This window comes from Halichoeres trimaculatus, unplaced genomic scaffold, assembly GCF_033239565.1.
Source record: "Halichoeres trimaculatus isolate MK-OKI-2021-1 unplaced genomic scaffold, fHalTri1.1 fHalTri1_scaffold_13, whole genome shotgun sequence".
Lineage (NCBI taxonomy): Eukaryota > Metazoa > Chordata > Actinopteri > Labriformes > Labridae > Halichoeres > Halichoeres trimaculatus.
The window spans coordinates 15,933,103-15,959,131 of record NW_027437191.1 but is presented as its reverse complement, the minus strand read 5'-3'; the positions used below and the strand labels follow the sequence as shown (position 1 = coordinate 15,959,131).

The 26,029-nt window shown below is 40.4% G+C and overlaps 2 protein-coding genes across 2 annotated transcripts in view; one reads left to right on the top strand and one right to left on the bottom strand.

Annotated features, from left to right (window-relative positions):
- Positions 1 to 18,250, top strand: part of ino80 (INO80 complex ATPase subunit) — a 46,215-nt gene extending 27,965 nt beyond the window's left edge. Inside the window, exons 28-37 of the mRNA XM_074685118.1 lie at positions 359 to 486; positions 5,955 to 6,049; positions 7,143 to 7,215; positions 8,055 to 8,213; positions 8,304 to 8,406; positions 8,489 to 8,577; positions 9,061 to 9,216; positions 9,592 to 9,763; positions 14,235 to 14,450; positions 16,391 to 18,250. Coding sequence (XP_074541219.1) covers positions 359 to 486; positions 5,955 to 6,049; positions 7,143 to 7,215; positions 8,055 to 8,213; positions 8,304 to 8,406; positions 8,489 to 8,577; positions 9,061 to 9,216; positions 9,592 to 9,763; positions 14,235 to 14,450; positions 16,391 to 16,602 — 1,403 coding nt within the window. The 3' untranslated portion in view covers positions 16,603 to 18,250. The remainder of the gene's footprint in view (positions 1 to 358; positions 487 to 5,954; positions 6,050 to 7,142; positions 7,216 to 8,054; positions 8,214 to 8,303; positions 8,407 to 8,488; positions 8,578 to 9,060; positions 9,217 to 9,591; positions 9,764 to 14,234; positions 14,451 to 16,390) is intronic.
- Positions 18,251 to 20,185: 1,935 nt separating this feature from the next.
- On the bottom strand, positions 20,186 to 22,464 carry chac1 (ChaC, cation transport regulator homolog 1 (E. coli)). The gene is made up of 3 exons (XM_074684601.1): positions 21,799 to 22,464; positions 21,631 to 21,666; positions 20,186 to 21,062 (listed from the first exon to the last, which is right to left on the bottom strand). The coding sequence occupies exons 1-3, from the start codon at positions 21,967 to 21,969 to the stop codon at positions 20,679 to 20,681; spliced, it is 591 nt and encodes a 196-aa protein (XP_074540702.1). The 5' UTR covers positions 21,970 to 22,464; the 3' UTR covers positions 20,186 to 20,678.
- Positions 22,465 to 26,029: the final 3,565 nt, after the last annotated feature.

Below are 26,029 nucleotides of genomic sequence, written 5' to 3'. Positions count from 1 at the left end.
GTCTTTGTATGGGATTCAAATAAAAAATAAAATCGATTATCGAACATTTTTTAGTCATGTGTAATGCCAGTCACTGAATTTGACAGAAAAATGTGGAGGCACGAGACTTTCTTGTTTAGAAACACTTTGAGTGCACAAGACAAGAGGAGTAGTGAGGTATAACTTTGTTTATAAAATCACTGTCCCTTCACAGGTTTTGCATGACTTCCTGACCACGCAAAATATCCATACATGTAGTTTTGGGTTTTCAACTCTTGATCCCTCTCTCTTTTCCTTCTCACCCTTTTTCTTCCATTCTCCCTCCCCCTCCTCCTGTTTCCCTCCCTTTTTGCTCTTTTTCCCTCTCTCTGTCTTTCAGACAAGGAGAGCCTTATCACGGAAAGCGGCAAGCTCCACACCTTGGATATCCTGTTGAGTAGGCTGAAGGCCCAGGGACACAGAGTCCTAATCTACTCCCAGATGACGCGTATGATAGACCTGCTGGAGGTATTGATACACACACATACACACACACACACTGTAAACTGCCTAAATATAGTAGTGTGCAGGCCTTGGATTAGCTCAGAGGTTGATTTATGCACGGCGAGGCCATTGTCCTCAAGGCAGGTGGTGAGGGTTCAATCCCAGCCTGCAGCCCTGTACAACCTGATGTTTCCCCAGTTTCCTTGTTTTTTCACTATCTTTCCAAAATACAAAAAACAGCACCTGTAAAGTTAATACACTGGTAAAAATGACAGACAGAAACAGTCTATTGTGTTTCAGTGTTTCAACGAAGAGGTTGCACTCCAATAAGCAAGTAACTGCTTTACAGCGCAAAACATGCTGGGATACATTATGAGGAAGAGCAATCCAGTGTTTCCTTTTTCTTAAGTAATATTTTTGAAATTTTACACCTTTATTCGGAAATACAGAACAGTGGACTATGCAGAAAAACTAGAGGAGCGAGTGGGGAAATGCTGGAGGGGAAGGGGCACCAGGCTGGAGAAGGACTCGTGCTTCCCGCTATATGGGTGCACAACTTAACCAGAAGGCCAAGCGGTGCCTGGTGTTTTATTTTATATCAGCTTTTTCTCCCTCACAAGGTAATAATCATATACTGAAACACAGTTATGGTTCAATGATTAGTAAGCAAACCTTGTAGAATTTCTCATGTTTGAAACAACAAATGGCCAGCGGAGGCAGGTAGCAGGACCCTTCGGTCAGTGCCTCATAACTTCTAAGGTCACTGTAGATTGAGCTCAGCTACTGTACAGGTAGCTAGCTGTAGAGTAAACTCTACATTGGTAAAGCAAATGGAACCAGAAGGAGATACACAGCTGCACAAAAACTGGACATTGTGGACTTTGGCAAACACAATGGAAACTTTCACACAAGAAAACAAAAGCATAAAAAACTTAGATGCAACCTATACTCAGGATCGTAATGCTTTTCTCTTTGAAAAAGTTGCTTTAATTCAAAGATTTATTTTACCCGCGCCATAATAGAAGACCTTTGAACTACTTGAAAGGAGTTTAAAACTTGGTAAGATTCCCTCATTCACAAAGACACAGATTTATCTTCTATCCTCCCCAACAACTTACCTTAAATGTATGTATGTATCCATGTGATTCCATGCTGCTTGTTAACTAGTCAGCAGTGCATACAGTAGTAAGGTATTGAGCTCCAGTGCCTCTAATCAGCCTGCCTGTCTCTCGTTAGTGCAATCATTAGTCGGCTAATTAACAGGTCAGGCCTAATTAGCGGGGTCTCATCTGCAGGGGAGGCAGCCAGATGGGAGGGAGGACTGCAAGAAGTGAGGGGAGAGGGGGAGATGGGAGTGGCAAGATCATTTGGGCTGGAAGAGAAAGAAATGAAGTTGAAAAATGGAGAAGTAGCAGACAGAGGGGGGGATAAGATGGGATTTAATTTGAGTAGATGACACAAAGCCAGAAAAAGAAAACACCAGATAGATTTATAGAGACTTATTTTTATCTGCTCAGCATAAGTGCTCTAAACTGCTTTGATGGGCTCAGATTCAACATTGATTTGTCTTCATATTGTTTTGGTAGTTTATGCACAAGGCTTTTTATCCGAATGCTCAAGAAAACCAGAACATAAAACTTCTTGGACAGGCTCTGAAACTGTGATCAGCTTTAATCTGTTTGGAGACTTGGTTTCAATCATTTTTACAGTCTGTTAATCTAAACTGTCCATTAGGGAACAATGGTGCAGAGAACACTGCGGGTGATCGGTCGTGAACAACCTTGTTGCAGCGCTCTCTATTGTTACGTTCATATTTGTTGCAAACATCACTATGGAGCTGAATGCCTTTGGCATGATGTCATCGGGAATTCCTTCCCCATTCACACCGTGCAATGCTGTTTCCACAGCCAGATCTTTTGATGGCAGATGGACCCAGCCCAGGTGGTTAAGGACTGTCTTCCTGTGTGTCTGGAAAGTAGTGGAAATGCCTTGGCGGAGGAAAACCAGCAATGGTGGGAATGCTCAAGATGTCTTAGATAATGCAGGCGAGTCAGTTTGTGTTAATGTTCCTCTCACGCACTGTCTCCACCTGGAGCTGCCTTCCCAAAGCTGTAATTTCTTCACCTATTGAAGCAATATCACAGCCTCCTTATAGTACATGAGTGACCTCATCCAGTGATTGGAGTCTGTGACAGTGCCGCCTCTTATAATAGGTTTAAGAGATCCAGGAATGAAATCATATATTCGCCCAATCTGGCTTCAGTTTTCCTGGACCGCTTTGTCTTTCTTATTTGTCGGGGATAAAAATTCTGCAGATGGAGCTGATTTCCTGAACATGAGACTATGACTAACAGAGAGATTGAAAGAGAGGCTGATGCTAATCTCTGCCATTAGTGTCATTGTTTTCGTCGCCAGTCGGCTGCCCGTTCCTCTGGTGACATCACTTTGCAGGGTGATGGATTGCAAAAATCCGGGTGGCCTGGAGAAAAATAACACAGTCTGCGTTCTTGATAGTGGAGCATGTCCGCCAAACCACTGCCCTCCTTCTTCAGTTGTGTGTCTGTGGCTGCTTAGACGGCCTTTTACTGTTCTGTAAGTCTGACACTTCGACTACAGTGCTGGCTGGAAGGCCCACAGCTGAGTTTTATCAGACGGTACAGATTACAGAAATAAAACTCCAACAAAATGTGCCTGTCAGTTCTTATTTTTCATGACTAACTATCATGAAACTCTGATAAAGACACTTCAATGTTTCGTAACGCCCATGGGAAATGGAGTTGTGTTAATAGTGGTTGTAAACTTTGGACAATGATGGGTGAATGCAACACTTTTTTCTTACCTCTTTAATGGACTCGGTCATGCAGTCGATTGATCTGAAAAACCCATTTTACATGTGAACAAGCCAGAACAAACAAGTATATCTTGCTTTTACCCTCTGATATATAAATTCAGTCCAAAAACACCACAAAAGCTTAGCTTTGCACTCTTAGAACACCATGCAAACCAAAGTTAAAGTGTATGTTAACCACAAAGCAGCTGGACTGTAGACGGCTCATTATCCCAGCTCAGTCTCTCCACACTCCTCTTTTTTATTTAGGGATCTTAAGAACATGATTGTCCAGGTAATTTCAAACATTTTAGCCATTGCTTTAATAATTTTAAAAAAATGTGGGGAAAAACATTGGTTCAAACATTTCAGTGGTTAAAAATTCATTGTGTTTTTTTGCCACAGTTTCAACAGGCAGAAAAAACAAAGCTCTGACTCCTTTCCATATTTGACAGATTTGACCTGCACCTTCAGGTTCTCTTTTAGATGAGAACTAGCTACTGTTGTCATGGGGTTTTGACCAATCAGGATCAAGTAACATAGCTACGTGATAATGCATTACATTGTGATTAAGATGGTCTGAAGACTTTGCCACAGTAGCAATGAGGATTATTATCTTCCTAACATATTTATCGAGCCTATTTGTCGTGTTCTCTTCGTTCCTTTGGTTGTTCAGACGATGACCCTGCACACTGTGTTCCCAGCTGAAGTTAGGCAGTGAACGCTAACTGTCACCATGTTCTTCAGTCTTTTTTTACTTGTTGGATTCATTACTCATTTATTTTTCCAAGAGCTGATTTATATTGGTTGGGTTGGTGTAAAATGCAGCCAGAGGAGATTTTTCTATTTAACCTTTATTTAACCAGGTAAGTAACGCAGTGAGATCAGGACTATTTTTTACAATGGCAGTGCTGCGTGGGCAGCCGCATGTGTCATAAAAAGCCATACAAGAAAGAAAGTTTACAAACAAATAGAAAACAACAGTTTAAATTGTGCTAATGGCTTCACAGATGAAGTGCAGAATCTTGCTCACCGATTAAAATCTAGAAACACTGGCAATGGCCAATTATAAGATCCGCCATTTTCAAGTCATTTTGGAGAAAGTTCTGTGCAGTGGGAGCAGCAAAACTAAAAGACCCCATAGGAACACAAGGCATGGTTGCTTTTGGCTTTCAGCACCAAACCAAGAAGAGCTTTATAGAGATGCCCTTATATTGAAGAGCAAAAACAAAGCGAATCCTAGTGTTTTTTCTCCATACATCATTAGTAGAATTGTCACATATCATGAACAAGTTAAGAAAAGCTTTTAAAGTTGGTTTAACGAGACAAACATTCATTCCAGTTATTGGTTAAGCTAAAGCTTTACTTGAATGTATAACATTAGCAGAGAAATCACAGATTCAGCAGAAATCTAGCTGTGTCACTCATTATTAACTCTAACTCAGCAACACATGAGAATAAACTGCCAGCTGTTGAGGTATAGATTTCAGTCCCCAGCAGAGATTTGAACATGGCAGAGATGACAACAGATGGAGCCCAAGGCTGAGGGATTTCAGACCGTCTTCTGAAACGTTCTTCATAATGAACAAATAAAGTAGTGGCTGAGTAAGGCTTTCTGTAAGAGCAACAATATCTGCAACATCCTGCTGGCACGCTATCAAAGCTCGACTCAACAGGGTCAGCAGCAGTTTGGCGAGCAGCGGACTAATGCTCCCTAATGTAGTGTTCACTCAGAGCAGATGGGGCTGCTGGGAACACAGCCAGGCAGAGAGGGGAGGGCAGGAGGCCTCAGGAGTCATGACAGGGGTCTGGAGAGGAGGGGTGGGGGTCACAGAGAACATAGTGTGGAATCATTGCTGTTATAGCTAACGATTGTGAGAGGTGAGTTGTGATGTGTGGCAGTAATTGTGACTGGTTGGTTGGTTTCATGTCGGGGGCACTGACATGTGTGAGTGAGGAGGTCGGGGTTTATGAAAGGGGGGGTGCTTACAGAGAGATCAACATGTCACCTCATCAGTGCCCCCTCCCAGCAGACCTAACACACACACACACACAAACACACGCACACACTTTTTGCAGAACAGCTTCGCAGACATTTGGGGGGATAGAATATCAAATTCTGCATTTCTCAATGTCTCTCTGGGCAGAGATTGAGGTTTTAATTCCAGCAAATGTGCTTAGGAAATGTGGGATTTTGATCGTTTGGACAAAAAGTTGTTATCTGAAGGAAAATCTGACAAACAGAGTTTGTATTTCAGGACCCTTGGAGCTTTAAAAAAATGGTAGCTGCACGGCTTATCTTCTTCTTGTAGGATCACTTAAACAGCCGAGCATAAGTTCCAAAGTGTTAAATCCAGAAAAAACAAACTTCAGGTTCTGTTTTTTAATCTGGATGTGCAGTGTGGCTTGATGGTTTTAAAATCAGTAGCAAATGTGATCACTGGAGGTCTGGCCGCACAAATCCATGTTTTTCAGAATGTTAGTCGTGACTTTCCCGTCTGATTGACTTTAGTTCCTTTGATTTTAGATGTTTAATAAGTCGTTGGTGCTCTGGCTGAGTGTTTTTTGGATCTCTTTCTTAACTCTCATCTGAACCATACAAACATATCTCTTGGATAAAAAACACCAAATGATGTCTGTCTCTGCTTCCATCCCACCTCTCTAGGAGTACATGGTTTATCGTAAGCACACCTACATGCGCCTGGATGGATCGTCCAAGATTTCCGAGCGCAGAGACATGGTGGCTGACTTCCAGAGCCGGTGGGTACAGCAAGATACAATCTACTGTGTGTGTGTGTGTGTGTGAGCATGTGTGAGTGAGTATGAGTAGGAAACCAAAAACCTTCCCCCTCTACATAACTTACTGTAAATCAGCTTTTCTCTTATTTCCCTGTAATAAGTGTGCAGTTTAGTCTTGGGTATGTAGGTCCAAAAATTTGGGCATGTGAGCATATCCCTATAAGACCACACGCTGTGGTTTACATTACAGTGTAGCTATGAGCCACTGGTGTAAGTCTGGTTCTCGTTGTAGCAGGTACGGGTAATAAGAGTTTGTGGTTTATTGAAGAGGCTTTATTTTAAACGTTGTACCGTTGGTGTCAGGTGCATGTTTCATTTAATTTGTCTCTTTTCTCCTAAAGTTTAATAGACTGTAGAAAACCATGCCATTGTGAACGAAACCCAGTTCTGCTGCCAGGCTGGTTCTTAAATTACATTTTAACTTAATTTATACCACGATACAGTTCATGCGTTTGGTCCGGGGGTGGCCCAACCTGTGGCTCGTGAGCCGCATGTGGCTCTTTGCCTTTCAGTGTGCGGCTGTTCGATCCTCTCATAAAGCTGATGTATTGTTGCAAACGTTGGGATCAGTATTGATCAATACTTCGGTTATGAGTTTTATACTTAAGTTTCAGTTTCTTTTCTCTACTTTTGCTCCTCTCAATTCCTCACGGGCTTATAGATGGATGGATTGATGGATTGATGGATGGATAGTTGGAGTAAAAACATGTAGTAAAAACAGAAATTTGTCTTTGATAGAGCTCCAAGTACAATTTTAAACACACTTACAAACACAATAAATCTTGCTTTGAAAATTGCAAATGTATTGATTTTTATTCTATGTCATTTCGTTTCTATGTGAGAGGAAGTGCATTGGTAAGACCACATTAATTTTTGTGGCTCTTTGCAGCACCACATTAATTTTTGTGGCTCTTTGCAGCACCACATTAATTTTTGTGGCTCTTGGTCTCTGACTCGTTGGCCACCCCTGATTTAGTCTGTACAGTTTTAACTACACTTTTTAATTTTGTGTGTTTCCCTGTCTCTTCCTCCCTTCACTGACTTCCCCCTGTAGGACGGATATCTTTGTGTTTCTGCTGAGTACGAGGGCTGGAGGGCTCGGCATTAACCTGACTGCTGCAGACACTGTAAGTGAACCACACTTTAAAGGAGACTATGGACAACTTATAAAAGCTGTCGTGGCACAAACACAACAGCATTCCAATCTATTTCATTGAACTGAATCTATTTCCACTGTTCACTTCAGAACAGAAAGGGAATCTCATATTATATAGATTCAGAACACAGATTGAAACATTTTTAGTTTTTTTATTTTTATTTTGATAATTATACCTACAGCGGTTAAAAAAATTGTTATGGAAGCCCGAGTTGACAGTGATGTCTACATTACTGGGTCTGGTGTCTCTCACCTTCCTCTTGCCAATACCTCTTAGATTCTCAATGGGGGACAGGTTTGGTGATTTTCCCGGCCAATCAAGCTCGGTAATATTTTGGCAGTGTAGGCAGGTGTAAATTCCTGCTGGAAAATGAAATCTGCATCCCCATAAAGCTTGTCAGCGCATGTATTCCCTTGATAAACCAAAAGCCGTTGTCCCTAGTGTGAAATGTTTAAGCATTAATAGCCTGTTTCAATTTACTGCTAGTTGTATGCGTGCCTTAAAAGGGTTGAGTTTAGGGTTGTTGCCTTTGTTTATTAATATCTTTCAGTATAACCGTCCTTTGGTGTCCCTGATGCTCTATTTAAATAGGGTCAGCTTTTCTGTACATGATTTCAGAAGACTGTTAATAAAGAACATCTGTCAGGCTAAAGAGCAGAAGACTTGGGATGACATTTCCCTGTAATTCATTTGGCAAGTTTCTCAAAAGAGTGTTTATATCACGCACGCTGAACCATTATGTAAAACATTACAGCAAGATCAAAAACTTGACTGTTTGAAGCAAGAGTAATGTATGCGTTTTCCTCCAGGTTATTTTCTATGACAGTGACTGGAACCCCACAGTGGACCAGCAGGCCATGGACAGAGCTCACAGGCTCGGTCAGACCAAGCAGGTCACTGTGTACCGCCTCATCTGTCAGGGATCCATAGAAGAGAGGATCCTGCAGCGTGCCAAGGAGAAAAGCGAGGTATGAAATACAGGCACTCACTGACAAACACAAGTTATCATCCTGCAAACACAGATTCATAATGAATGCTTGGTATTCCTGTGCAATAAGATCCAAAGGGTGGTCATCTCTGGAGGCAACTTCAAACCAGACACACTCAAACCCAAAGAGGTGGTCAGCCTGCTCTTGGATGACGATGAGCTGGAGAAGAAATGTAAGTATCTGGGAACCAACAAATTGCACATATTGTCTGTGACAGAAAATAGCACAACAAATTGCGTTTTCTCCTCCTGCAGTGCGTCAGAGACAGGAAGAGAAGAGGCAGCAGGAGGAGAGCAGCAAGGTTAAAGAGCGCAAGAGAAAGAGGGAGAAGTACGCTGAGAAGGTACAGTACTTCATTATTGAAGAGTGCATGACGTGTCAGCAGCTGCATGGGCAGTTTATCAGGAAAGGGATGTGAAAGTTAGATTTTTTTTGTGTTTGGTAAAAGCTTTTATCCTCATGGTAAACCTCAAAACAAAGTCAGACTCCTCTTCTCAAGACCATAAACATTTAGAGCATATTCAAGCATTAGTTTAAGATACTGAGTCTTGGATTGAAAAAGCTATAGATGTAAAGTCAAAGAGTTTCCACAATCATTAGATATCATCTTCTGAGAAATGTGCACATACCAGATTTCAGGGTTGTCTGTCCCATACTGTTTGCATTATGCTGCTCTGAACTCAAGTGCTTCACAGACCTGAAAATGTAACACTTTATGATGTATTAAAAGCTTTGAAGCGGGGAATAAAGGATTGTACCATAGACATGAAATGTGCACAACCTAAACTTTCCACTTATTCTTTTCCTACCTCAAATTCCTCTGCAGAAGAAGAATGAAGAGTCTGAGAACAAGAGGAAAAAGGAGGTGAATCTGGTCATCTCTCATGCACCATCAGCTGACAACTCCAACCTGTCTGCAGATGGAGACGACTCCTTCATCAGCGTAGAGATGGACTCAGCCATGCCCAGTCCTTTCAGTGAGGTGAGAAAAATGAGCCAGAGTAATGAATAAAGTAACGTCTGCTCCATCAACTTACATGAGCATGAACCAACAAACTGTCTCCTCTTAATATTCACTTTTTTCTTTCCATTTAATACTTTGCCATATCATCTCATCTCTCTACTATTTCTGCTTCCCTCTTCAAATCCCTTCCTTTAACTCTCCTATTCCTTTCTTTCTTTCTCTGTCCTGATCCTTCTCTTTCCATCCTCTTCTTCTTTATCCCTCCCCATTCTTTCTTCGCCTCTCTTCTTCCTCTACTGTTTCCTTTTGCTGTACCGGCCCGGTTCCTTTGTTCCCCGCTGTGCTGACCCCCAGCCTTTGTGTGTGTCTGTGTGTGCTCCCTTGCATGGTCAGATCTCTCTGAGCAGTGAGCTGCAGCCTGGCTCGTTACCTCCAGATGCCGATGCAGACGAGAGCAGCAGCGACATGCTGGTCATTGTGGATGATCCGGTGTCCTCCGCTCCACAGTCTCGTGCCACCAACTCCCCCTCCTCTGTGTCTGGATCAGTCTCTGATAACATGAACGGTGAGAGTCCAAGATTCTTTTGTCAGTCTTTGACTATCAAGCTATTGTAACTCTGTAAAATGATTCACAAATCCTTACATGCATCCACTAGGCCTGTCACGATAACAAATTTTGCTAAACGATAATTTTCCATAATATTATTGCCGATAAACGATATTATTGTCAATATTATTTTGATTTTTTTCCCATTTTTTCATTGATGTAATTATGATAAATGGGATAATAAAGTGAGTACACCATATCAAAAGCAAGAAACTTTAATTTCTTAAGAGTATTTAACTGTAATTAAAAGGTCAGGATCTTTTAAATGAAATAAATTAAACAAAAAATATAATAAATTTAACAAACAAGAAAGAGAAAAAAATACAATGAAAATGAAATGGACTTGCTTTTAGAAAAAAACACATGTCAGTGAAAATAATTAATACTAATCAAAAACAATAAAACATAGACCCTGTCTCTAAAGAAAAAACGAAACTCCAAAAAAACACAACAATAAAAACTGTAGCCTAAATAAAAGGGAGTTTATACAGTTCCTGAATTGTTTGTAACATGTACTTTTTCCCAGTTAATCCGTACTGTCTTTTCAACCGTATTGAAGGGCTGCATTTCTTTGGCAATGTAGCTGTCTTTGAGCGCCCACCATTTGGCGCTTTTATTTCTATTTACTTTGCAGACCAAAAGCCTCAGTAAGAGCAGATTGTCAAAGAACAAGGCTCCGCTGCACCTCCCTCGTCTTCTTCTTCGTCGCCACTATTTTCAAACAAATGCGACATAACAGCTCATTGTTGTTCATGAGCTCACACTTTGTTCATTCTGATAAAAAAACAAAATATTCCCACACTGGGACTGTGGCAGGCGGCTTAAGAACCGTATCTTTCGTGCCATCACTCATATTAGCGCGTTTCCTCCTTACCCCTCAGGACGCTCGCTTCAGCTCCGTGTGTACGTGCGAGCAGCCCCGTCACAAAGATGCCAAAGATCGCATTTTTGACAGATGCTCACTCCGCTATAAATCCGCTAAATCCGCTATAGTACCTATGCACCCCGATGTTAGGAAAGATAGACGTAGTGAGCCTCATCTCATTCAGCCTCTTTGGTCGAAAGAGAGGAGGAAAACAAACATGCATGCACGTGTCAGTTTATCGAGGCTGGCAAACTTACCCAGGACGTTTTTATTTATAGTTCGGTTAATTGATTTATTGATTATCGTGACAGGCCTAGCATCCATAAATATAGACTGTGTGAAATGATCTAGAAATGCACAAGTTGATCCACTCAGAACCGTGAACATTTAGACCAATTTGCTGCATAATTAGTTTATAATGGCTTAAGAGTCCAAGCTTCTTTTGCTGCAGCTGGCTGTCTGTCTGTCTACACATGAGTTATGCTACAGCAGAGTGTGAGATCCACAAATGCAGAAAAAAAAAGCTCTGTGTTGGTTTTAATGACCTGAACTCAGGCTCACAGGTGCATGCTGCCACACCACATCTCGCTTTGCTTGCAATCTGCCTCAGTTCTGTTTTAATTTTTTACATTTTTATGGATCAATTTACATAGTTACAAATAATTTTGCTACAATAATTGGTCCATTTTTGACCCAGGCTTTTAAATGAATGTAACCACTGGTGGTGTACTAGCAAGTAACCTATCTCAGAATTATGGGTGCTGACTTTAACTTGCCTGTATCTCAATTTTTTTTAAAATTGAGAAGTATCAAGCAGTGCATTTTTGCTGATAAGAACTTAAAGATCCTGAATAAAAGACTGACATTTTTCTGTTTTATATTATTACTTCACCCAAGAAAAAGATCTGAGCTGATCTCTCATTAAGTGGACTATGAGTTGTCTTTAAACCTCTATGATACTGTTTCTGTCTAATATTGATACTCCTATGTGACATACAACAGCAAACTGCTCTAGCAACTAGAAGACAGACCATTCCTTCATACCAGTAGTTATTGTTTTAATGTCTGTTGCAAGTCAGATTCAATGTGCAATACGTAAACCAGAAGAGCCTTTGTTTACATTTTCCCAGGCAAAGTTTCACAGCAAAGAGTATGTTGGCAAGTACAAAGGAAGCAGTTGAAGCGTTTTCTTTAGAGAGCACTAAACACGCATGGAGAGGAAAGGATCAGCAAAGAGATAAGATGTACTGCTGTGTTTTCTGCTGCTGTGGTTTTAACATACTGTTTACATGAAGAGTGAAACTAGCAGCTTAAATCTGTTTTCTCACTCTGCAGCTTCATTAACCTGTATTTAACTCTGAAATGTAGCTATTAGTTACAGATGTACAACATAGAATAGTTCTCCTTAAAGAGGGCTGTCGGGAGATTCTACGTGATCTTGAAAAAGTCTCCCTTCTAGATATATTCCTTAACATAATCCACACTTAAAAATGAGAGTAGAAGCGCCAATGGAGGTTATTTCTAAATGTTATTTCTCAGCTTCTCGATTGGGTTGACCAAACAGGATTGAGTCTGTATGGCAACACCAAGCAGACTGATGAAGTTTAGTCGTGAGAAGAGGATATAACCAGAATTTACCAGTGTTACACATTATGGACATGTCTTAGAGCACTGGACTGTGAATAGTGCTAAATATAGCCAGTTACCAAACTACAGCACAAACTGACAAAGTTTGATTGTTGTCATGTTAGTCTATGGATATGTCGGAGTACCAGGTTTTATAATGGCGCTACATATAGCCGGCTGCTGAACTATGGTACAAAGTTTACTTTTTGTCAAATTTCAAACAACAGAGCTATGTAATTGTGCTGATAAATACCTTAGCTTGTCATGTTGTATCCAGTAAAAAGTTGTCTTGAAGTAGTGTTAAATAGGAGATCCAATCTCTATTCATTTCCAAAACAAACACACGCCTCATAAAGAGTCACATCTTCACAACAGTGTGCATGCAACTCCGAGCCAAAAGACTGTATAAGACATGGATGTAGTTTCCCTGAGGTCACCTAATTGTTTCTGAAATGGAAAATGAAGGGCATCAGCTATTGCTGCCATATTGGGCTTTGGGTACAGCTATAGGGCGCCTGTCAGTCACGTGACCTGAGCTGTGCCTCTGATTGGGTGAGCTTGTGATCTTGATATCCTCCTAATATTTCCCCGCCTACAGTGTGCCAATAGTAAAATTAGCGACTCAGACAGGAGATGTTTTAAGAAAGGATGTAAAAAGGATAATTTTTGCTTCAAAAACGTCTTTTTTTGGCTTGGTGTGTATGTGACTTCCGGTGCTTCTGGAGCCAGCCTCAAGCGGACACTCGAAAAACAGCAGAGTTTAGCACTTCGGCATTGTCTCATATTCTTAGACCGGGGGTTACTGCTTGGTCACTGCGTTCCAACAGATCCTCCTCACAGTCCTATCAAATTAAAAACACAATCCATTGATGCTCTGTCTAGAGGCATGCCGTCCAAAAATTCATATTTTCTGTTCATTCCAGATCATTTCCATACATCTTATCTCTGTAGCTGTTTAGTCTCAAGCTCTAAATGTGCCAATTCAAAGCTAAGTTCAGCTGTCAACATGCAGTATGATCCTCTTGGAAAAGTGTAGTGGACATCAGTGTGCAGTTATAACTACGGTCCACTCTGTTCTCTTCACTATCAGGACTTGTGTTTTAATAGGCTGGCATCCATTAGAACAAGTAGTCTGATCCCTCATATGTGTTATTTCAGATTTATGAGGGTTTATTTTGCCTGGGCCACAATGTTCCAGTATGTTCTGTTCTCTTGGATCCAGATAAATAGTGAGCCTATGGCTGATATCAACTGAAGTGTACATTTGTGCTCAGATGCTTTGGATGCTTTAGTAGGTAATCCCTCCTAAATGCATGCAGCTCTATCGAAAACCTTTTGGGAATTTGCCGCTACGCTAAGAGGCTCCTGCCAGTGAGATTATTAATGACCCCCAATAAACAGACCCAGAGGACTCCGCGCGGGCTGAGCTTTCAGGGCTGTGAATTATGTTGAAATGAAGGGTTAGACGATAGATTGAAGGTTAGAATAAGGGAGCAATCCACAAACTTGGAGAAGTGGTGAAAATGGGAGGAAGAGTGAGATTAGGGGCTGAGGGGAGGGGGATGAGCCAGGGATTTGTGGAGGAGTCTGTGTATTGGTGTTTGTGATGGGACAAGCTCTTCTTCCTCTGAGGAGGGCTGTAAACCTCAGGGTTTGGATGGAAACAAGCAAAGATATAGACGAAGGAAGAGGGTACTGGGAGGATTAGGCACATTACCAGAGAGGCAGACGCTGGCTTTTAATTGGCAGACACTGTGGAAAATAAGAGCAAGCTTTTCTAGTTTCTGCTTGAAACTGTTTTTCATTGAATATATGACAGTACATCTTTTCAGAGACTTGGTTGAGGTTAGGACATGCTGTTCCATTTTTTGCTTCGGTAAAAACACAGGTCCAAGCCATCTTGATACAAACGTTTAATTTTTTGTCTTTTTTCTTCAGGTGTTTCAGTGTCTGATACAATCAGTCCTGGCAGAGGCAGATCAGGGCGAAGTCGAGGGAGGCCTAAAGGCTCAGGAGGTGGAGCCAAGTCTGGAGGGAAGGGACGAGGGCGCAAGTCGACAGCGGGCAGCGCAGCAGCAATGGCAGGAGCCATGGCTGGAGCAGCAGCTGCGTCTGCAGCAGCATATGCAGCTTACGGTTACAGTGTTTCTAAAGGTGAGTGAAACACAAGAGATCTGAGCACAAATGGGAAAAGGAGTCAAACACTTTTTTTTAGTAATGAACAACAGGTTGCTTCACTACAAACACACCACGCTGGCAGTGATACAGTCTGCTGTCGATATAAGTTGATATTGAACATTGGCTCAGCTGTTAGCTGTGTCCAAGCCAGAGAGTTTATCATGATTCAAAGCAGATTTCAGTAAGTTCATACCAGGAAACACAACACAGCGAGTTTACCCTATAGATACAGGCAGAACCCACAAAACCTGATTTTTTCATTGTACAATTGACTGACGTTTTTTTCCCCACGATGCATTTCAAGGATGTATTGGACTGTCCACAGCTTTTACTTTTCCTCTTAAACCAGGGGTCTGCAACCTTTACTTTCATAGGAGCCATTTTGCCTCAGCTCATCTGGATTGAAGTCATTCTGGAGCCACAAAATATGTTTTATTTTCACAATTAAGACTATAAAGTCTTTAAACTGTACAAAGTTAAAATCCAGATAATAATAATTTGAACAAGAAGTTTTTTTCTTGTTTGGTTTTTTGTTTTTCAAATTTATGAAGTCGTACATGTGATGTAGTATTTTTCATATATATTATATGTTAGTTTCTAAATTTCAAAAATTGCACTTTTTTAATTAAAAAAAATTGCAAACGTTTCAAAACAATTTTGAAATAAAAAAAAAATCATACTTGAATTTGGTAGCATAAATTGATAATAACACTTAACTCATATTTTTTTTTGTTTGCTAATGGCTTGCCACATATCAAGCATGTAAATTAAGCTGGCACGTTATCAGTTAAATGAACCCATCCACACAGAATTAAAATCTGTTTTTTTTTTCTCTAACAGATAAGTCTTTTTGTAGATTTATTTTTCTTACCAGGGCTGTAAAACTTGAGGTTAGCCACAGGTGCATGGAAAGTTGGTGGGCTGTTGATGATGGAGGAGGTGAAGTAGAGCAGTGGCAGGCTTTATTGACAGATGTAAGGTATAAAAGTTAATGCGTGATTTTATTTAGTCAATTGCTTTAATCATCAATACCTTCTGTAAAAAAATGAAAATTGACTTTTATAAGCTACAAGGGGCCACTGCAAAGAAGTCAAAGAGCCACATGAGGCTCCAGAGACCCTTGTCTTAAACAAAATTAGAGAAGCTTTTAAAAATGCTGTAAACACCCAAAAAAGATGACTTATGGTCACTAAAAGACCTTTCATTGCCTTTTTGATACAACATTGAGAAATATCGGGGGACTTTATTATGTTGTTTTATTTCCTGCTTCAGTACAACCCTTAGCATGTGTTTACGCTGATGAACTGTGCGCCAAAATAGTAGAATGAATAGGAGACTGTGACTGTTGAACACAACAAACTCTCAATTAGAAGTCAGTTTGGGCAGCTTCAGTGAACAAAAGCTGGATTGAAACAGTTTCTTTATTGTTAAATTAATTTTGTGCATTTGTACAACAATAGATGACCATTTTAAAGGTACAGGGTTCAGAAATAGGATTATCTAGCTTAATCTAGAGATTAGAGCCAGATTCTAGATAAAGAGACTCCCTTGGTCACCATTTATGTTAATTATGTGGCCTTTAAGGACAAAAAAACACTTCTGAAGCATGATGAGTTTGATCCTTTTCTGAAAAATTATTGCAAAATCAAAAATTTTAAGCAGTACAAATCCTGGAGTACACCGTATGTTATGGTCTCTTCATTGAATTTGAATGATGGTAAAAAAAAAAATAAATAAAAAAAAATAAAAAAAAAAAGCTCAACAGGACAATAAGATGACAGAAGGTTGGGAAGGTTTTGGGTTCGTGGAATTTTTTTTTTTAAGTTTTTGTCAATTCTGAAATCTTTATTGTTTTAAGGTGTGTGTATTTTTGAGTAGGGACACTCTGACCTTGTCTATGTTGTCCTTCCTCCCAGGGGGCCTCTCTGCCTCTCAGCCTTCTATGGGCCGGTCCAGCACCAGCCCTGCCTTCAACCCCAGCAGGAGTTCCTCGCCCCAGGCCAAAGGAGGTGCCTCCACCCCGAGCCCCCACAAACAGCTGACCCATAGCCATCACCAACACCACCACCACAGCAGCCACAGCGCAGTCAGGAAGGGAAAGGGCCCTGCCGGTCCTGGAGCTCAATAATGCACACACATGTGCATACTGGCACACATGACAGGAACAGATCTAACCTATTCTCACTGTGATCTCCACTGACACACTACGTCTAAGATGACCGGTGGAGAGTACAGTAACCAACACTGGAGGACCAGGCTGTCTGCCGACTCAGTGACTGATGCTGCTTTTCCACTGAAAGTAGCTGGAACTTTTAGATGTAGGAACTGCCTCAGTGGATTAAACGTTCCTTCAACTCTGTGGTGTCTGCATTTCCAGCGAGGTTTAACAGTGTAAAGCTGAGGCTCAATAGTCTACTGATGTGTGAAAGAGTCTCCTGAATGCTGCAAGCTCTCAACCAATCAAAGTTGTTCATTGCTGCAAGCCCCTCACCAAAAGTTCCTGTTTGTTTGTGAAGTTTGACCCAATCTTAGGAACCGGTAAAAGAAAGTTCCTGGAACTATCTTTAGACCCTGGTACAGTAGAAATGTAGTGAAACCCTCTTCCGAGTTCTTATGCTGAAGAGTTCCTGTGGTGGAAATTTAGTTAAAAAATGATCTAGACCTTTACAAAAACCCTCACTCGATCATTAAAAGGAACCAGCCTGCACAATTTCTTTGTTGATTAATGTTTTAATTTGTGGACAAAATCCCACCATGAGCATTTTTTTATTGCAGGTTAAACTAACATTTACCCCCCTCCATCCCTGTAATTTTCAAGTGCTTTTGAAGAGGACACATTTTTAACCCATGACAGGTAACTTTCCTAATTATATTCCTATCTGTGATGTTTAAAAAAAGACATGAGGCGATACATGTAGCTTTAAGGGCTGAGATCCTTGTGTTGGCTGAGGCAGGGAGTCCAAGTTTCTGTCAGATGCACTGAGCCAAGTCTTCCGTTATTTGGTCGTTGATGTGTGCATTACATTAGGTTATTGAATTGTCCTGTAGATATGCACAGTGAACACTGGTGGATGAGTCTGCGTATTAACAGTGCAGAATGTGAAACTTTTGGACCCAAACTCTACCAAACAACATGTCCACAGCTTTTCTACTAAAGCCCTTATTTTTGTAAGAAGGATGAACTTAAACCAGCGTGGTAGGCCTTAGCATTTTGAACATTTCTTGCCGCACAGATGGAAGTCAAAATTGATTATATATTTTTTTGGTCCAAAATGAATGAATGAAAATGTTGAAATTATATTCCAAAATGAAACAGCAATGCTGCTAACCTTAAATTTATAAATTCACAGAATTTGTTTGGTTGTTTAATTTATTTGAGTTAAGTTAAAAATGGGCAGTTCATGATGATTGTGAATGGGATTTTCACTTGTAAAACAGTGTAAAAAAATTGTACTGAAGCCATTTTTACTTTTCAGGAGTTGTTCTCGTGATGAGGAGTCTGTGGTTTCTCTTTAATGTCATTGATGTTTTAGATTGAAAAAATGGTTTGCATCAGTGTCCTAAGTTGAGCACTACATCTGTTAGAGGTTTGTTTGTTGTTTTGTTAATAGTGTGATTATAAAAAAATGATGTTCTATATTGATGTACATAATGATGAGAGCAACATTTTTCTCTGGTTATCCCCTCATTTGCCTGTCTATTTTTATAGGTCGTGTACATATGAAGAAAAGCATCTGCCATTTTACTAACAGAAGGAGCCAACTGAGAATAAAAGAGTGCTAAATCACTTTCCCTTCATTTTTTTTTTTACTCTATTCCCACCAAGTCAACATTTAAACTTAGAAGTATGCCCCCTGTGTGTCAGGATATCAGACTATCGCCTTTTTTATTCTTGTGCAGTTTTTCTCTTACAGTTGCTGTGTCCCAAATCACTTCTGCACTGATACTCACGATTATGAGTACATTTGTCTGTTCTTTCATTTTTCAGCTGGTGCACTCACAACAGTCATAAAGTTGAGTGTGAAACGGTGGACACTTTTTACACTCAGTGGCTACGTAGAGGAAAAGACGGGGGACAGATCAAACGGCGGTTGATGGATGTAATCAACTAAAAGCAGAAAAACACCTGTGAAATGCCATGATGGTTTCCGGTAAGTATGAAGGTGCACAGTTTCATTTGGGACACTACCTGGCATGATTTTGTGCACTGTTCCAGTAAGTGCAGGGTTTACACAGTGAAATTCATGTAAATGTACTCACAGAAGTATGTGATTTACGACACAGCAATTTTTTGTTGATAACAAAACAGAGCCCATGAGAATTTTCCTCTAATCTTTAAGTCATTGTGTTCTGTTCTGTCGGCCATGTTTAATTATTGTCTCCCAGATGACCGGCACCTTTGTTTTTTTTTAATGTTTTTATTAAAATTCCACACACTCAATAGGAACACTGAAGTACAACAGACATGGAAATTTCAAGCTTACTCCTAATCTCTTAAGCACAACCATATTTTTGTTCTGCAAAACACTGCCTATTTGGTATGCATTCTTCTGTCTGTACAGGGCATATCCCGTGCTCCATTTATGAGCCTTTTATATGATTCATGTCACTAATAACACTCAGCAGACTCAGCTGTTTAAGGTTTACTACAACCACATTTTTATAGAAAAAAAAATCTGGAGATGCATCAGTAGCATGTGAATTGATTTAAGACCAACACATAGCTAGTTTGTATATTTTTAGTTTGGTGTTTTGATCAGGAAGAACCAAACCTCCTCTTACTCAAAAATGTAGGCAAAACTCAGGATCTTAAAACTCATATTACATTGTTGAAAAGCATATTGCTCAACTGCTTGATCTGGATCTTTTTAATGCTCTAAGACAAGTATATTAACCTGATGTTTCTGTGATCTTGTCAAGTTTATTGAGTCAAACTCCAAAGTACAGTTGTGTGTATATGTTCACATGGTTTGGTGTTGGGTCAGACTGATATCATCTGGATGAGGCCCCTTCTGCAGCATGTTCTTCCTGGTGCACCACACAGCAGACTGTAAACACAGGACTTCCAGGTCTGAACCTGTTCCCTGCCAGCGCTTATATAAGCCCCAACACAGTGATAGACTCTTTGACTTGAACCACATCCAGGTACAAGCTGCTCCAGCCAACATTTGGGAGTGTCTGATGCATGTTTGTATACTGTTTGTGTTTTACAGGGACTGTTTCCAAAAGAGATTTCTAACTGCTATCTGGATAGAAAATAAGAAAGTCAGATCTTTTGAGCTTCCATGGTCAAATTATGGAACTTTTTATGCAGTTTGTCTTTAAAGCTGCATTTACTTTTTGGTTCCAAATCTCTTAATGGAGTTTGCCCTCTTTCAGTTTGAAAAGGTTTGATTTTATCAAGAGCAGCTATGCTTTGCACTCTACATCCTCCCCAGATTCATCAAAAGATATTTTGATATATTTAGGCAAACATAACCCCTTGTCCTTTAATTGATAGCATTACACACAACAAAGGGCCATTTTTTCCAGATGCTGTGAATCCTTTCATAATGCCAGCACCATCTGTCACCACAAAAGTCACAGAGGAAACAAATACATGATGTTGTACAGGAGCATTCATGAAGTCCATGCTTCAAAGCAAAGAACCTACTGGCTCATATTAGACCGTCAGGCAAACACACCAACAACAAAGCTTTGTTTGTTTGTTCTTTTATTAGCCTTTGTCATATCACTGGATGAGGGCAGTTGCTTCAAGCAACCATCAAAAACAGGATTTGACTGCAAAACAAACATACATCTCACACCGTAGCACCCATTTCTTTCACTTGACGAGGATGAACACACACAATAACCATCCAGAGGGACGCAGTTTGAACCGTGCAAATAAAGTTTGTTCCCCAAAAAAGAAACAAATAACCAAAAATAGAACAGGTTTACAGAAATAAACAAACCAGTAATCATACACATTTCAACTGATGTACAAACATGTAGATAAACTTGGTCATGCTTTAGAAAAATAAACACAATAATGCTTCCCTCTTAACATTTCAGTAGCATTTAATTGATTCAAGTACACTGGATTTTAGTGTGAAGCAGATTTCACAACATAAAACTATGAATGGGCATGAAAGGTGGAAAGCCTCAGAGTTGTGTGTTTGTAAGTGAATTCATCCTCTAAGCTAGTGAGACACTGGGTACAAGCTACTGGGCTGCTAGTAGAACTGACACCACTGTCAGTGCTGCTGCTTCAATGGAGAACAGGTGGTGGTCTTCTACATGTGGGCAGCTGCTCCTCATGAACTCAGCCAGGCGGAGCAGGTACTCCAGGTTGTGGCCCGTCTTCCCTCTGCTTACAGCGATCTGCGTGCCGATCTCTTCTGGGCTGGCTGGCCCCAGGTAGAGGGGGTTGTCTGTGGTGGCAATATACAGCATTGCCTGAACTGGGTGCTCATCCTCCCCCTCAGGAAAGAAATCCACCATCTTGGTGCTGTAGCCACCGCAGACTGTCTCGCGCACGTTGAGGTACTTCAGGGCCTCCTCTACTTGGGAGCCTATCACCTCAAAGGCCACACCCCATGTGCTCGCCTGTAAGAAAAGAAAGCAAAGCCAAGTTAATAATCAGTTTATCCTTTACAAATGGAAACTCAGACCACATTTGCACAGCAGGTTGATTTTCCTTTGACGTAATGCTCAGCATGTATGGCTTCAATTCAACCATTCTGCTTTGACCTGGCTGGGTTTGTACACATTATCATTTCAACATGTCCATATCAGATTGTGAAACATATTGCTCAACTCTTTATCCACCGAAATCTAGTGGTAATATTGTGCTAACTTGAAATTGAAGTTGGTTAAAAGTAACTGAAAGGCAACATAATAGTGGAATGAAGTACTGTAATATAACAAGAAGTCGTTAAGTCGTTACTGCCTGAATGTAAGCTAGAGAGTGGGTGTAGCTGACATGGCTAATGTTAGCAAAGGGTTATTACGTGAGCAGCTTCGTCTTTTAAATTGTGACTAAAATAATTTCTAAATGTGATTTTAATAAATAGCTGAAAGTTTAAGGTACAACATGACAGTACTTAGTCAACCCATCCTGAGTGATACGTCAAAGGAAACTAACCGCCATGACTGTAAGGGAAAAGAGACTTACGTCATCGTCTTCAATCAGCGTCACCACTCTTCCGGGCTGTGGGGAGAGGAAGAGAACAGGGTCACGTCATGGACAACGCCTAGTGCAGTTTGAACAGCAGCTGTACCAACAAAATCCACCCCAAAACCAACATGTGTGAAAAGTAAGCACTAACACTAAGCTTCTTACCAACTCATCGTTTCCGCGGTGGAAGTTGTCTCCGTGCCAGAAACGTCTCTTGTAGCCTTGAATGTAGCCAACCTTGCTCCTCTTATACTTGAAGTCAGGTTTCCACACCAGTGACCCGTACCCGAAGATCCACAGGCTGGTCTTCCCGGTGATGATGTCTTGAGGCTTCATTTTTGATCGATAGTGTTGACGACGTTTAGATGAATCGATGGTAAATTCTTAGCTCAATGCTATTAGCTGAAAGACTAGCTAGGTAGCGTTAGCTTCCTCCGGTCCAGGAGCAGGGGCACCGGTTGGCTCGCAGGTATACCGCGGACGGTACTGGAGCCCAACTGCTTGGCAGTTGCGAAGATGGAATTTCGCAGTTCTGTTTTCCTTGCCTGATGCATTGCCATTGCATTTAGTGCCGCATTATGCCTTAAAAATCCATGGCAGCCGCTTCGGCCTGCTCGTCAATGTGGGGAGAAAAAAATCAAAAAACCGTTTCGACCAGCTGTGTCGCCGGCCGGTAAAATTATTAATTGAGCTCTCACGAATGAAAACAAAGAGGTCTGATTAGGAGCGGGCTATCTTGCTAAGCACAGTGCGATTTCTCTCCTCTCGCCCCAGATAATGGCAGCGGATGTCGGTTTCGCTCGATAACATGGCGAAGGGACGCTTACGGATTTATATAATCCAGGACAGACGGGCGAAGCCTTGACAGTGTTTTCGACCAATCACATCTAAGGTCGACCCGTGCACCACCAATTAGATTTTGGTGCGCCAAATAAGGCGGGGTTTTCCTTCCTTACAGTTATCTAACTGGTTTAGAGCTACTATTGGCGAACTCATATCTTTCAAAACTATTGGCCAAGAAAGTGTCAGTTAAACTGACATGGTTTATGATTGGTTACCTCTGTTGTCAGTCCGGAAATATTTGCATACTGCTCAGACTTGATCTGGCTGATGCAACTTTCCACAGCATTTCAGGGCCGCGATAGCAGGCCAAGAGCAGTCCTCCTAAGCAACATACCAAGACGTTGCATCAGATTTGATCAGGTAGAAAGGCCCTTATAAGGGCATATATATCATATTACACAGGTGATTCCATGTGAACTAAAACGCAAATGTATATTACGTTAACTTAAAGCAATTTAACACAAATACAAATAAATATATAAAAAATACTGTAGTAGTATGATGACCTGGACACATGAGGCTGGGCACGTGATAGGTATATTGGTGGCCTTAAGGTCAAAGATCCAGTGTGAAGATACACTGGATTGTCAGTGTCAGATGGCTTTTGTGGGGACCACAACATGGATGTCTGAGAGGGAAAAAAAAGATTGATTGAGGCTGGGTACTTTGCTTTTCAAATTTGTTGTGATGTGTAATCTCAGTTTTATCTGCTGTTGACATATCCATCTTGAAGTGTTGTTTTGTCCTGTTCTATGTGACTAGCATTCACTGACAAAAATGTGTTATTCCTCAACCTGAGATACCTTCCATATGCCATGTTTGCGATGTACGCTTGAATCGACCATTAATTTTGCAGGACAAACAAAAATGTGAACCCCTTGTGTTGGATCTGATACACTATTATGGAGGCTCATCTGTGCTCAATAGATAGATTATCTATTAATAGGTGGCATTATCTGCTTTGATAAGATGGCAGACAACTGTATCAGCTCTTCATAAATCTAAAGCACAGGACAGCCTGGGCCTTTGGGCAAATCTGTGCCATGCACAAGGACCTATCCAACATGCCCTGACATTGCATGTCCATTCACTCAAAAAGACTGTTTAATTCACTGTCTGTCAAGTTTGGGTCAATGTAATTCTTTTTTTCCATATCACAAGCTATTCATGGCGTACAGAAAAACATAGTAAACTGAATATTAATTACCCCTACAGTTGTAAAGGGAGGTGCAGTTGTTTTTTAAGTATGATGTTAACATTCTTTTGTAGGTCAGGAGCTTGTCGTAGGTTTACGGACAGGGTGGTGGCACCTAAAAGTAGATCTTACACAACATTACCATACTTAAGAAGATGACTGTAGCACATGTTTACGTACCATAACCAGTCTCATATTCTGCCAGTAGGTTTGGATGCACTGACTTATATGATACCCACACACTGGGTTGAGGCTGTTGGATCAGTTTTTCATGTTATTTTAGGGGGCGGGCTGTTATTACTGTATTCTGGTTGTTGGGTTTTACCCAACCCATTTAACCCATAATTGTTAGGGTACTTGCAGATATTTTGATACTTTTGATTTGGCTCTGGTATGGATCAAAAATGTTAAATCTGTAAAAACAAACTAACATTTAAATGTTTGTGCAAAGCAAAAGTTGTGTTTCTTCTCTTTTTTTCTTTAATACTTTGGCACAATGAAATAGAGTCAAAGCATGGATGTCTGTCACTGACAATTACTGGAAAATTATAAATAAAATCATGGATTAACATTATTAGTATTCCATCTAGAGGCATTCAAATTTAGGCTAATATTGTTTAATATGTTGACAAATTCCCTGCCAGGTTTGCAAACTGATAGGTTAAGATTTATGATGATGTCAAATGCTGTAATTTCCCATCATTATCTCCCATTAATGTTCTCTCTTTGGAATGCTGCATAAAATGTATCTGGTTTGCAAATCATTTAGAGCTTTGATCATCTAAAAATAGTGTATGGGCAAAAAGTCAAATGTTGAAATAGAAAAATGTTACCATTTTGTGAAAATATAAGCTAATTTCAAATATAATGATACCATCAGGTTTCAAAAAAAGCTTGGACAGAGATGACGAAACACCAAAAAGTTGTGAAATGTTAAAAAACACCAGAAAATATTCCCCAAATAATGACAAGAAGTTGCAAAAGGTCAGTTATTTGATAGAACTCCAGAGAGGCTGACTCTCTCAGATGTAAAAATTGGAAGATGGTAACCTCTCAGTATGAAACTGTGTGAGGAAAAAGGTGTTCAGTTTATGAATGTGGTGAGGAACCATTTATGAATGTGATCCAGATATACTGTACAGTATATCCTTCACTCCAAAGAGGCTTGTTCTGAGGATACAGCTCAAAAATTGCTAAATACAGCAAGAAGATGCTAAACTACAATATGTGCATATTACAACTGCATGACTGTGGTGGAAGAGTCTTAATGCTAAAAGGCCTGCTTACAGTTCAGACTTGTTGCTTACAATGTTAAGTCCATTGTCACATTTCCATGAGTTAAAACCAACTGACATAAGGACATCACTCAATAAGACGTGCATTTGTTTTGAAGCAAATGAATGGTGAGCAGTTCTTGTATTTAAAACTGCTTTTCTTTATCCAAGACATCTTGACCCAGGATACAGAGCGACAATGTAATGTATCCCTCAAAAGTTTGATGTCTGAAATGTGAAACTGGTAAAGTCAGTTTGTACCAGTATATTTAGTGCTATTCACAGCTCGATACTCTGAGATGTCTCTGTAACTTGTAATGTTAGTGAATCCTAACATGTCCAACCAGTGTTTATCTACCAACCAGTGCCAACATAACCTCACGCTTCATTTCATTGATAGGCTCTCAAGCTTGAACAGACCACTGCAGAATAACTGCTGACTGTGGGTCGTAGTAATCCTAGTAATGTAGTAATAGCTTTCTTCTGCTCTTCTGTTCTTTTTCTTTTTGACAGTTCAGCTCCAGTGCTTTGAAATAAATCCAAGAAATCCTTCTCAGCAGAGAAACAGACAGATTTCTCTCCTCACTGCTAAACTCTGTCGACCAGCGTGGTGTTGTCAAAGGGACTTCTATGTGCTGTAAATCCTGGATGATCTGACTTTTTTGTGCCATTAACTGATGTTATCTTTGCAATATTTCAATCATTTGCTTTCAGTCATTTGCAACTCATCCAGTTCTATTTTTAATAAACATTTCTCCTAACAGCCCCCCCCAGACCCACAAGGAATCGGGGTTGAAGTTCTGCTACTCGCCAGCATATTTGTTTTTGTTCCATTGCTGGCAAGTAGCAGTTTTGCTTCAAGTTAAGTTCATTGTTGGTTGTATTGATAGCTGAAGTCACAGAGCACAGTGGTCCCTTGTTTCTTCTAAGTGTTTCATTACTTATAAAGTATATCAAGGGATTTTGAATAACTGCTGTTTTGTTGTAACAGTATCGTAATGTTGACACACCATTTTCACTGTGACTTGAGAAAAAAAAGAGTCTAACCACTTCATATCAGTTGCTATCAGCTCGTAGGATGTTT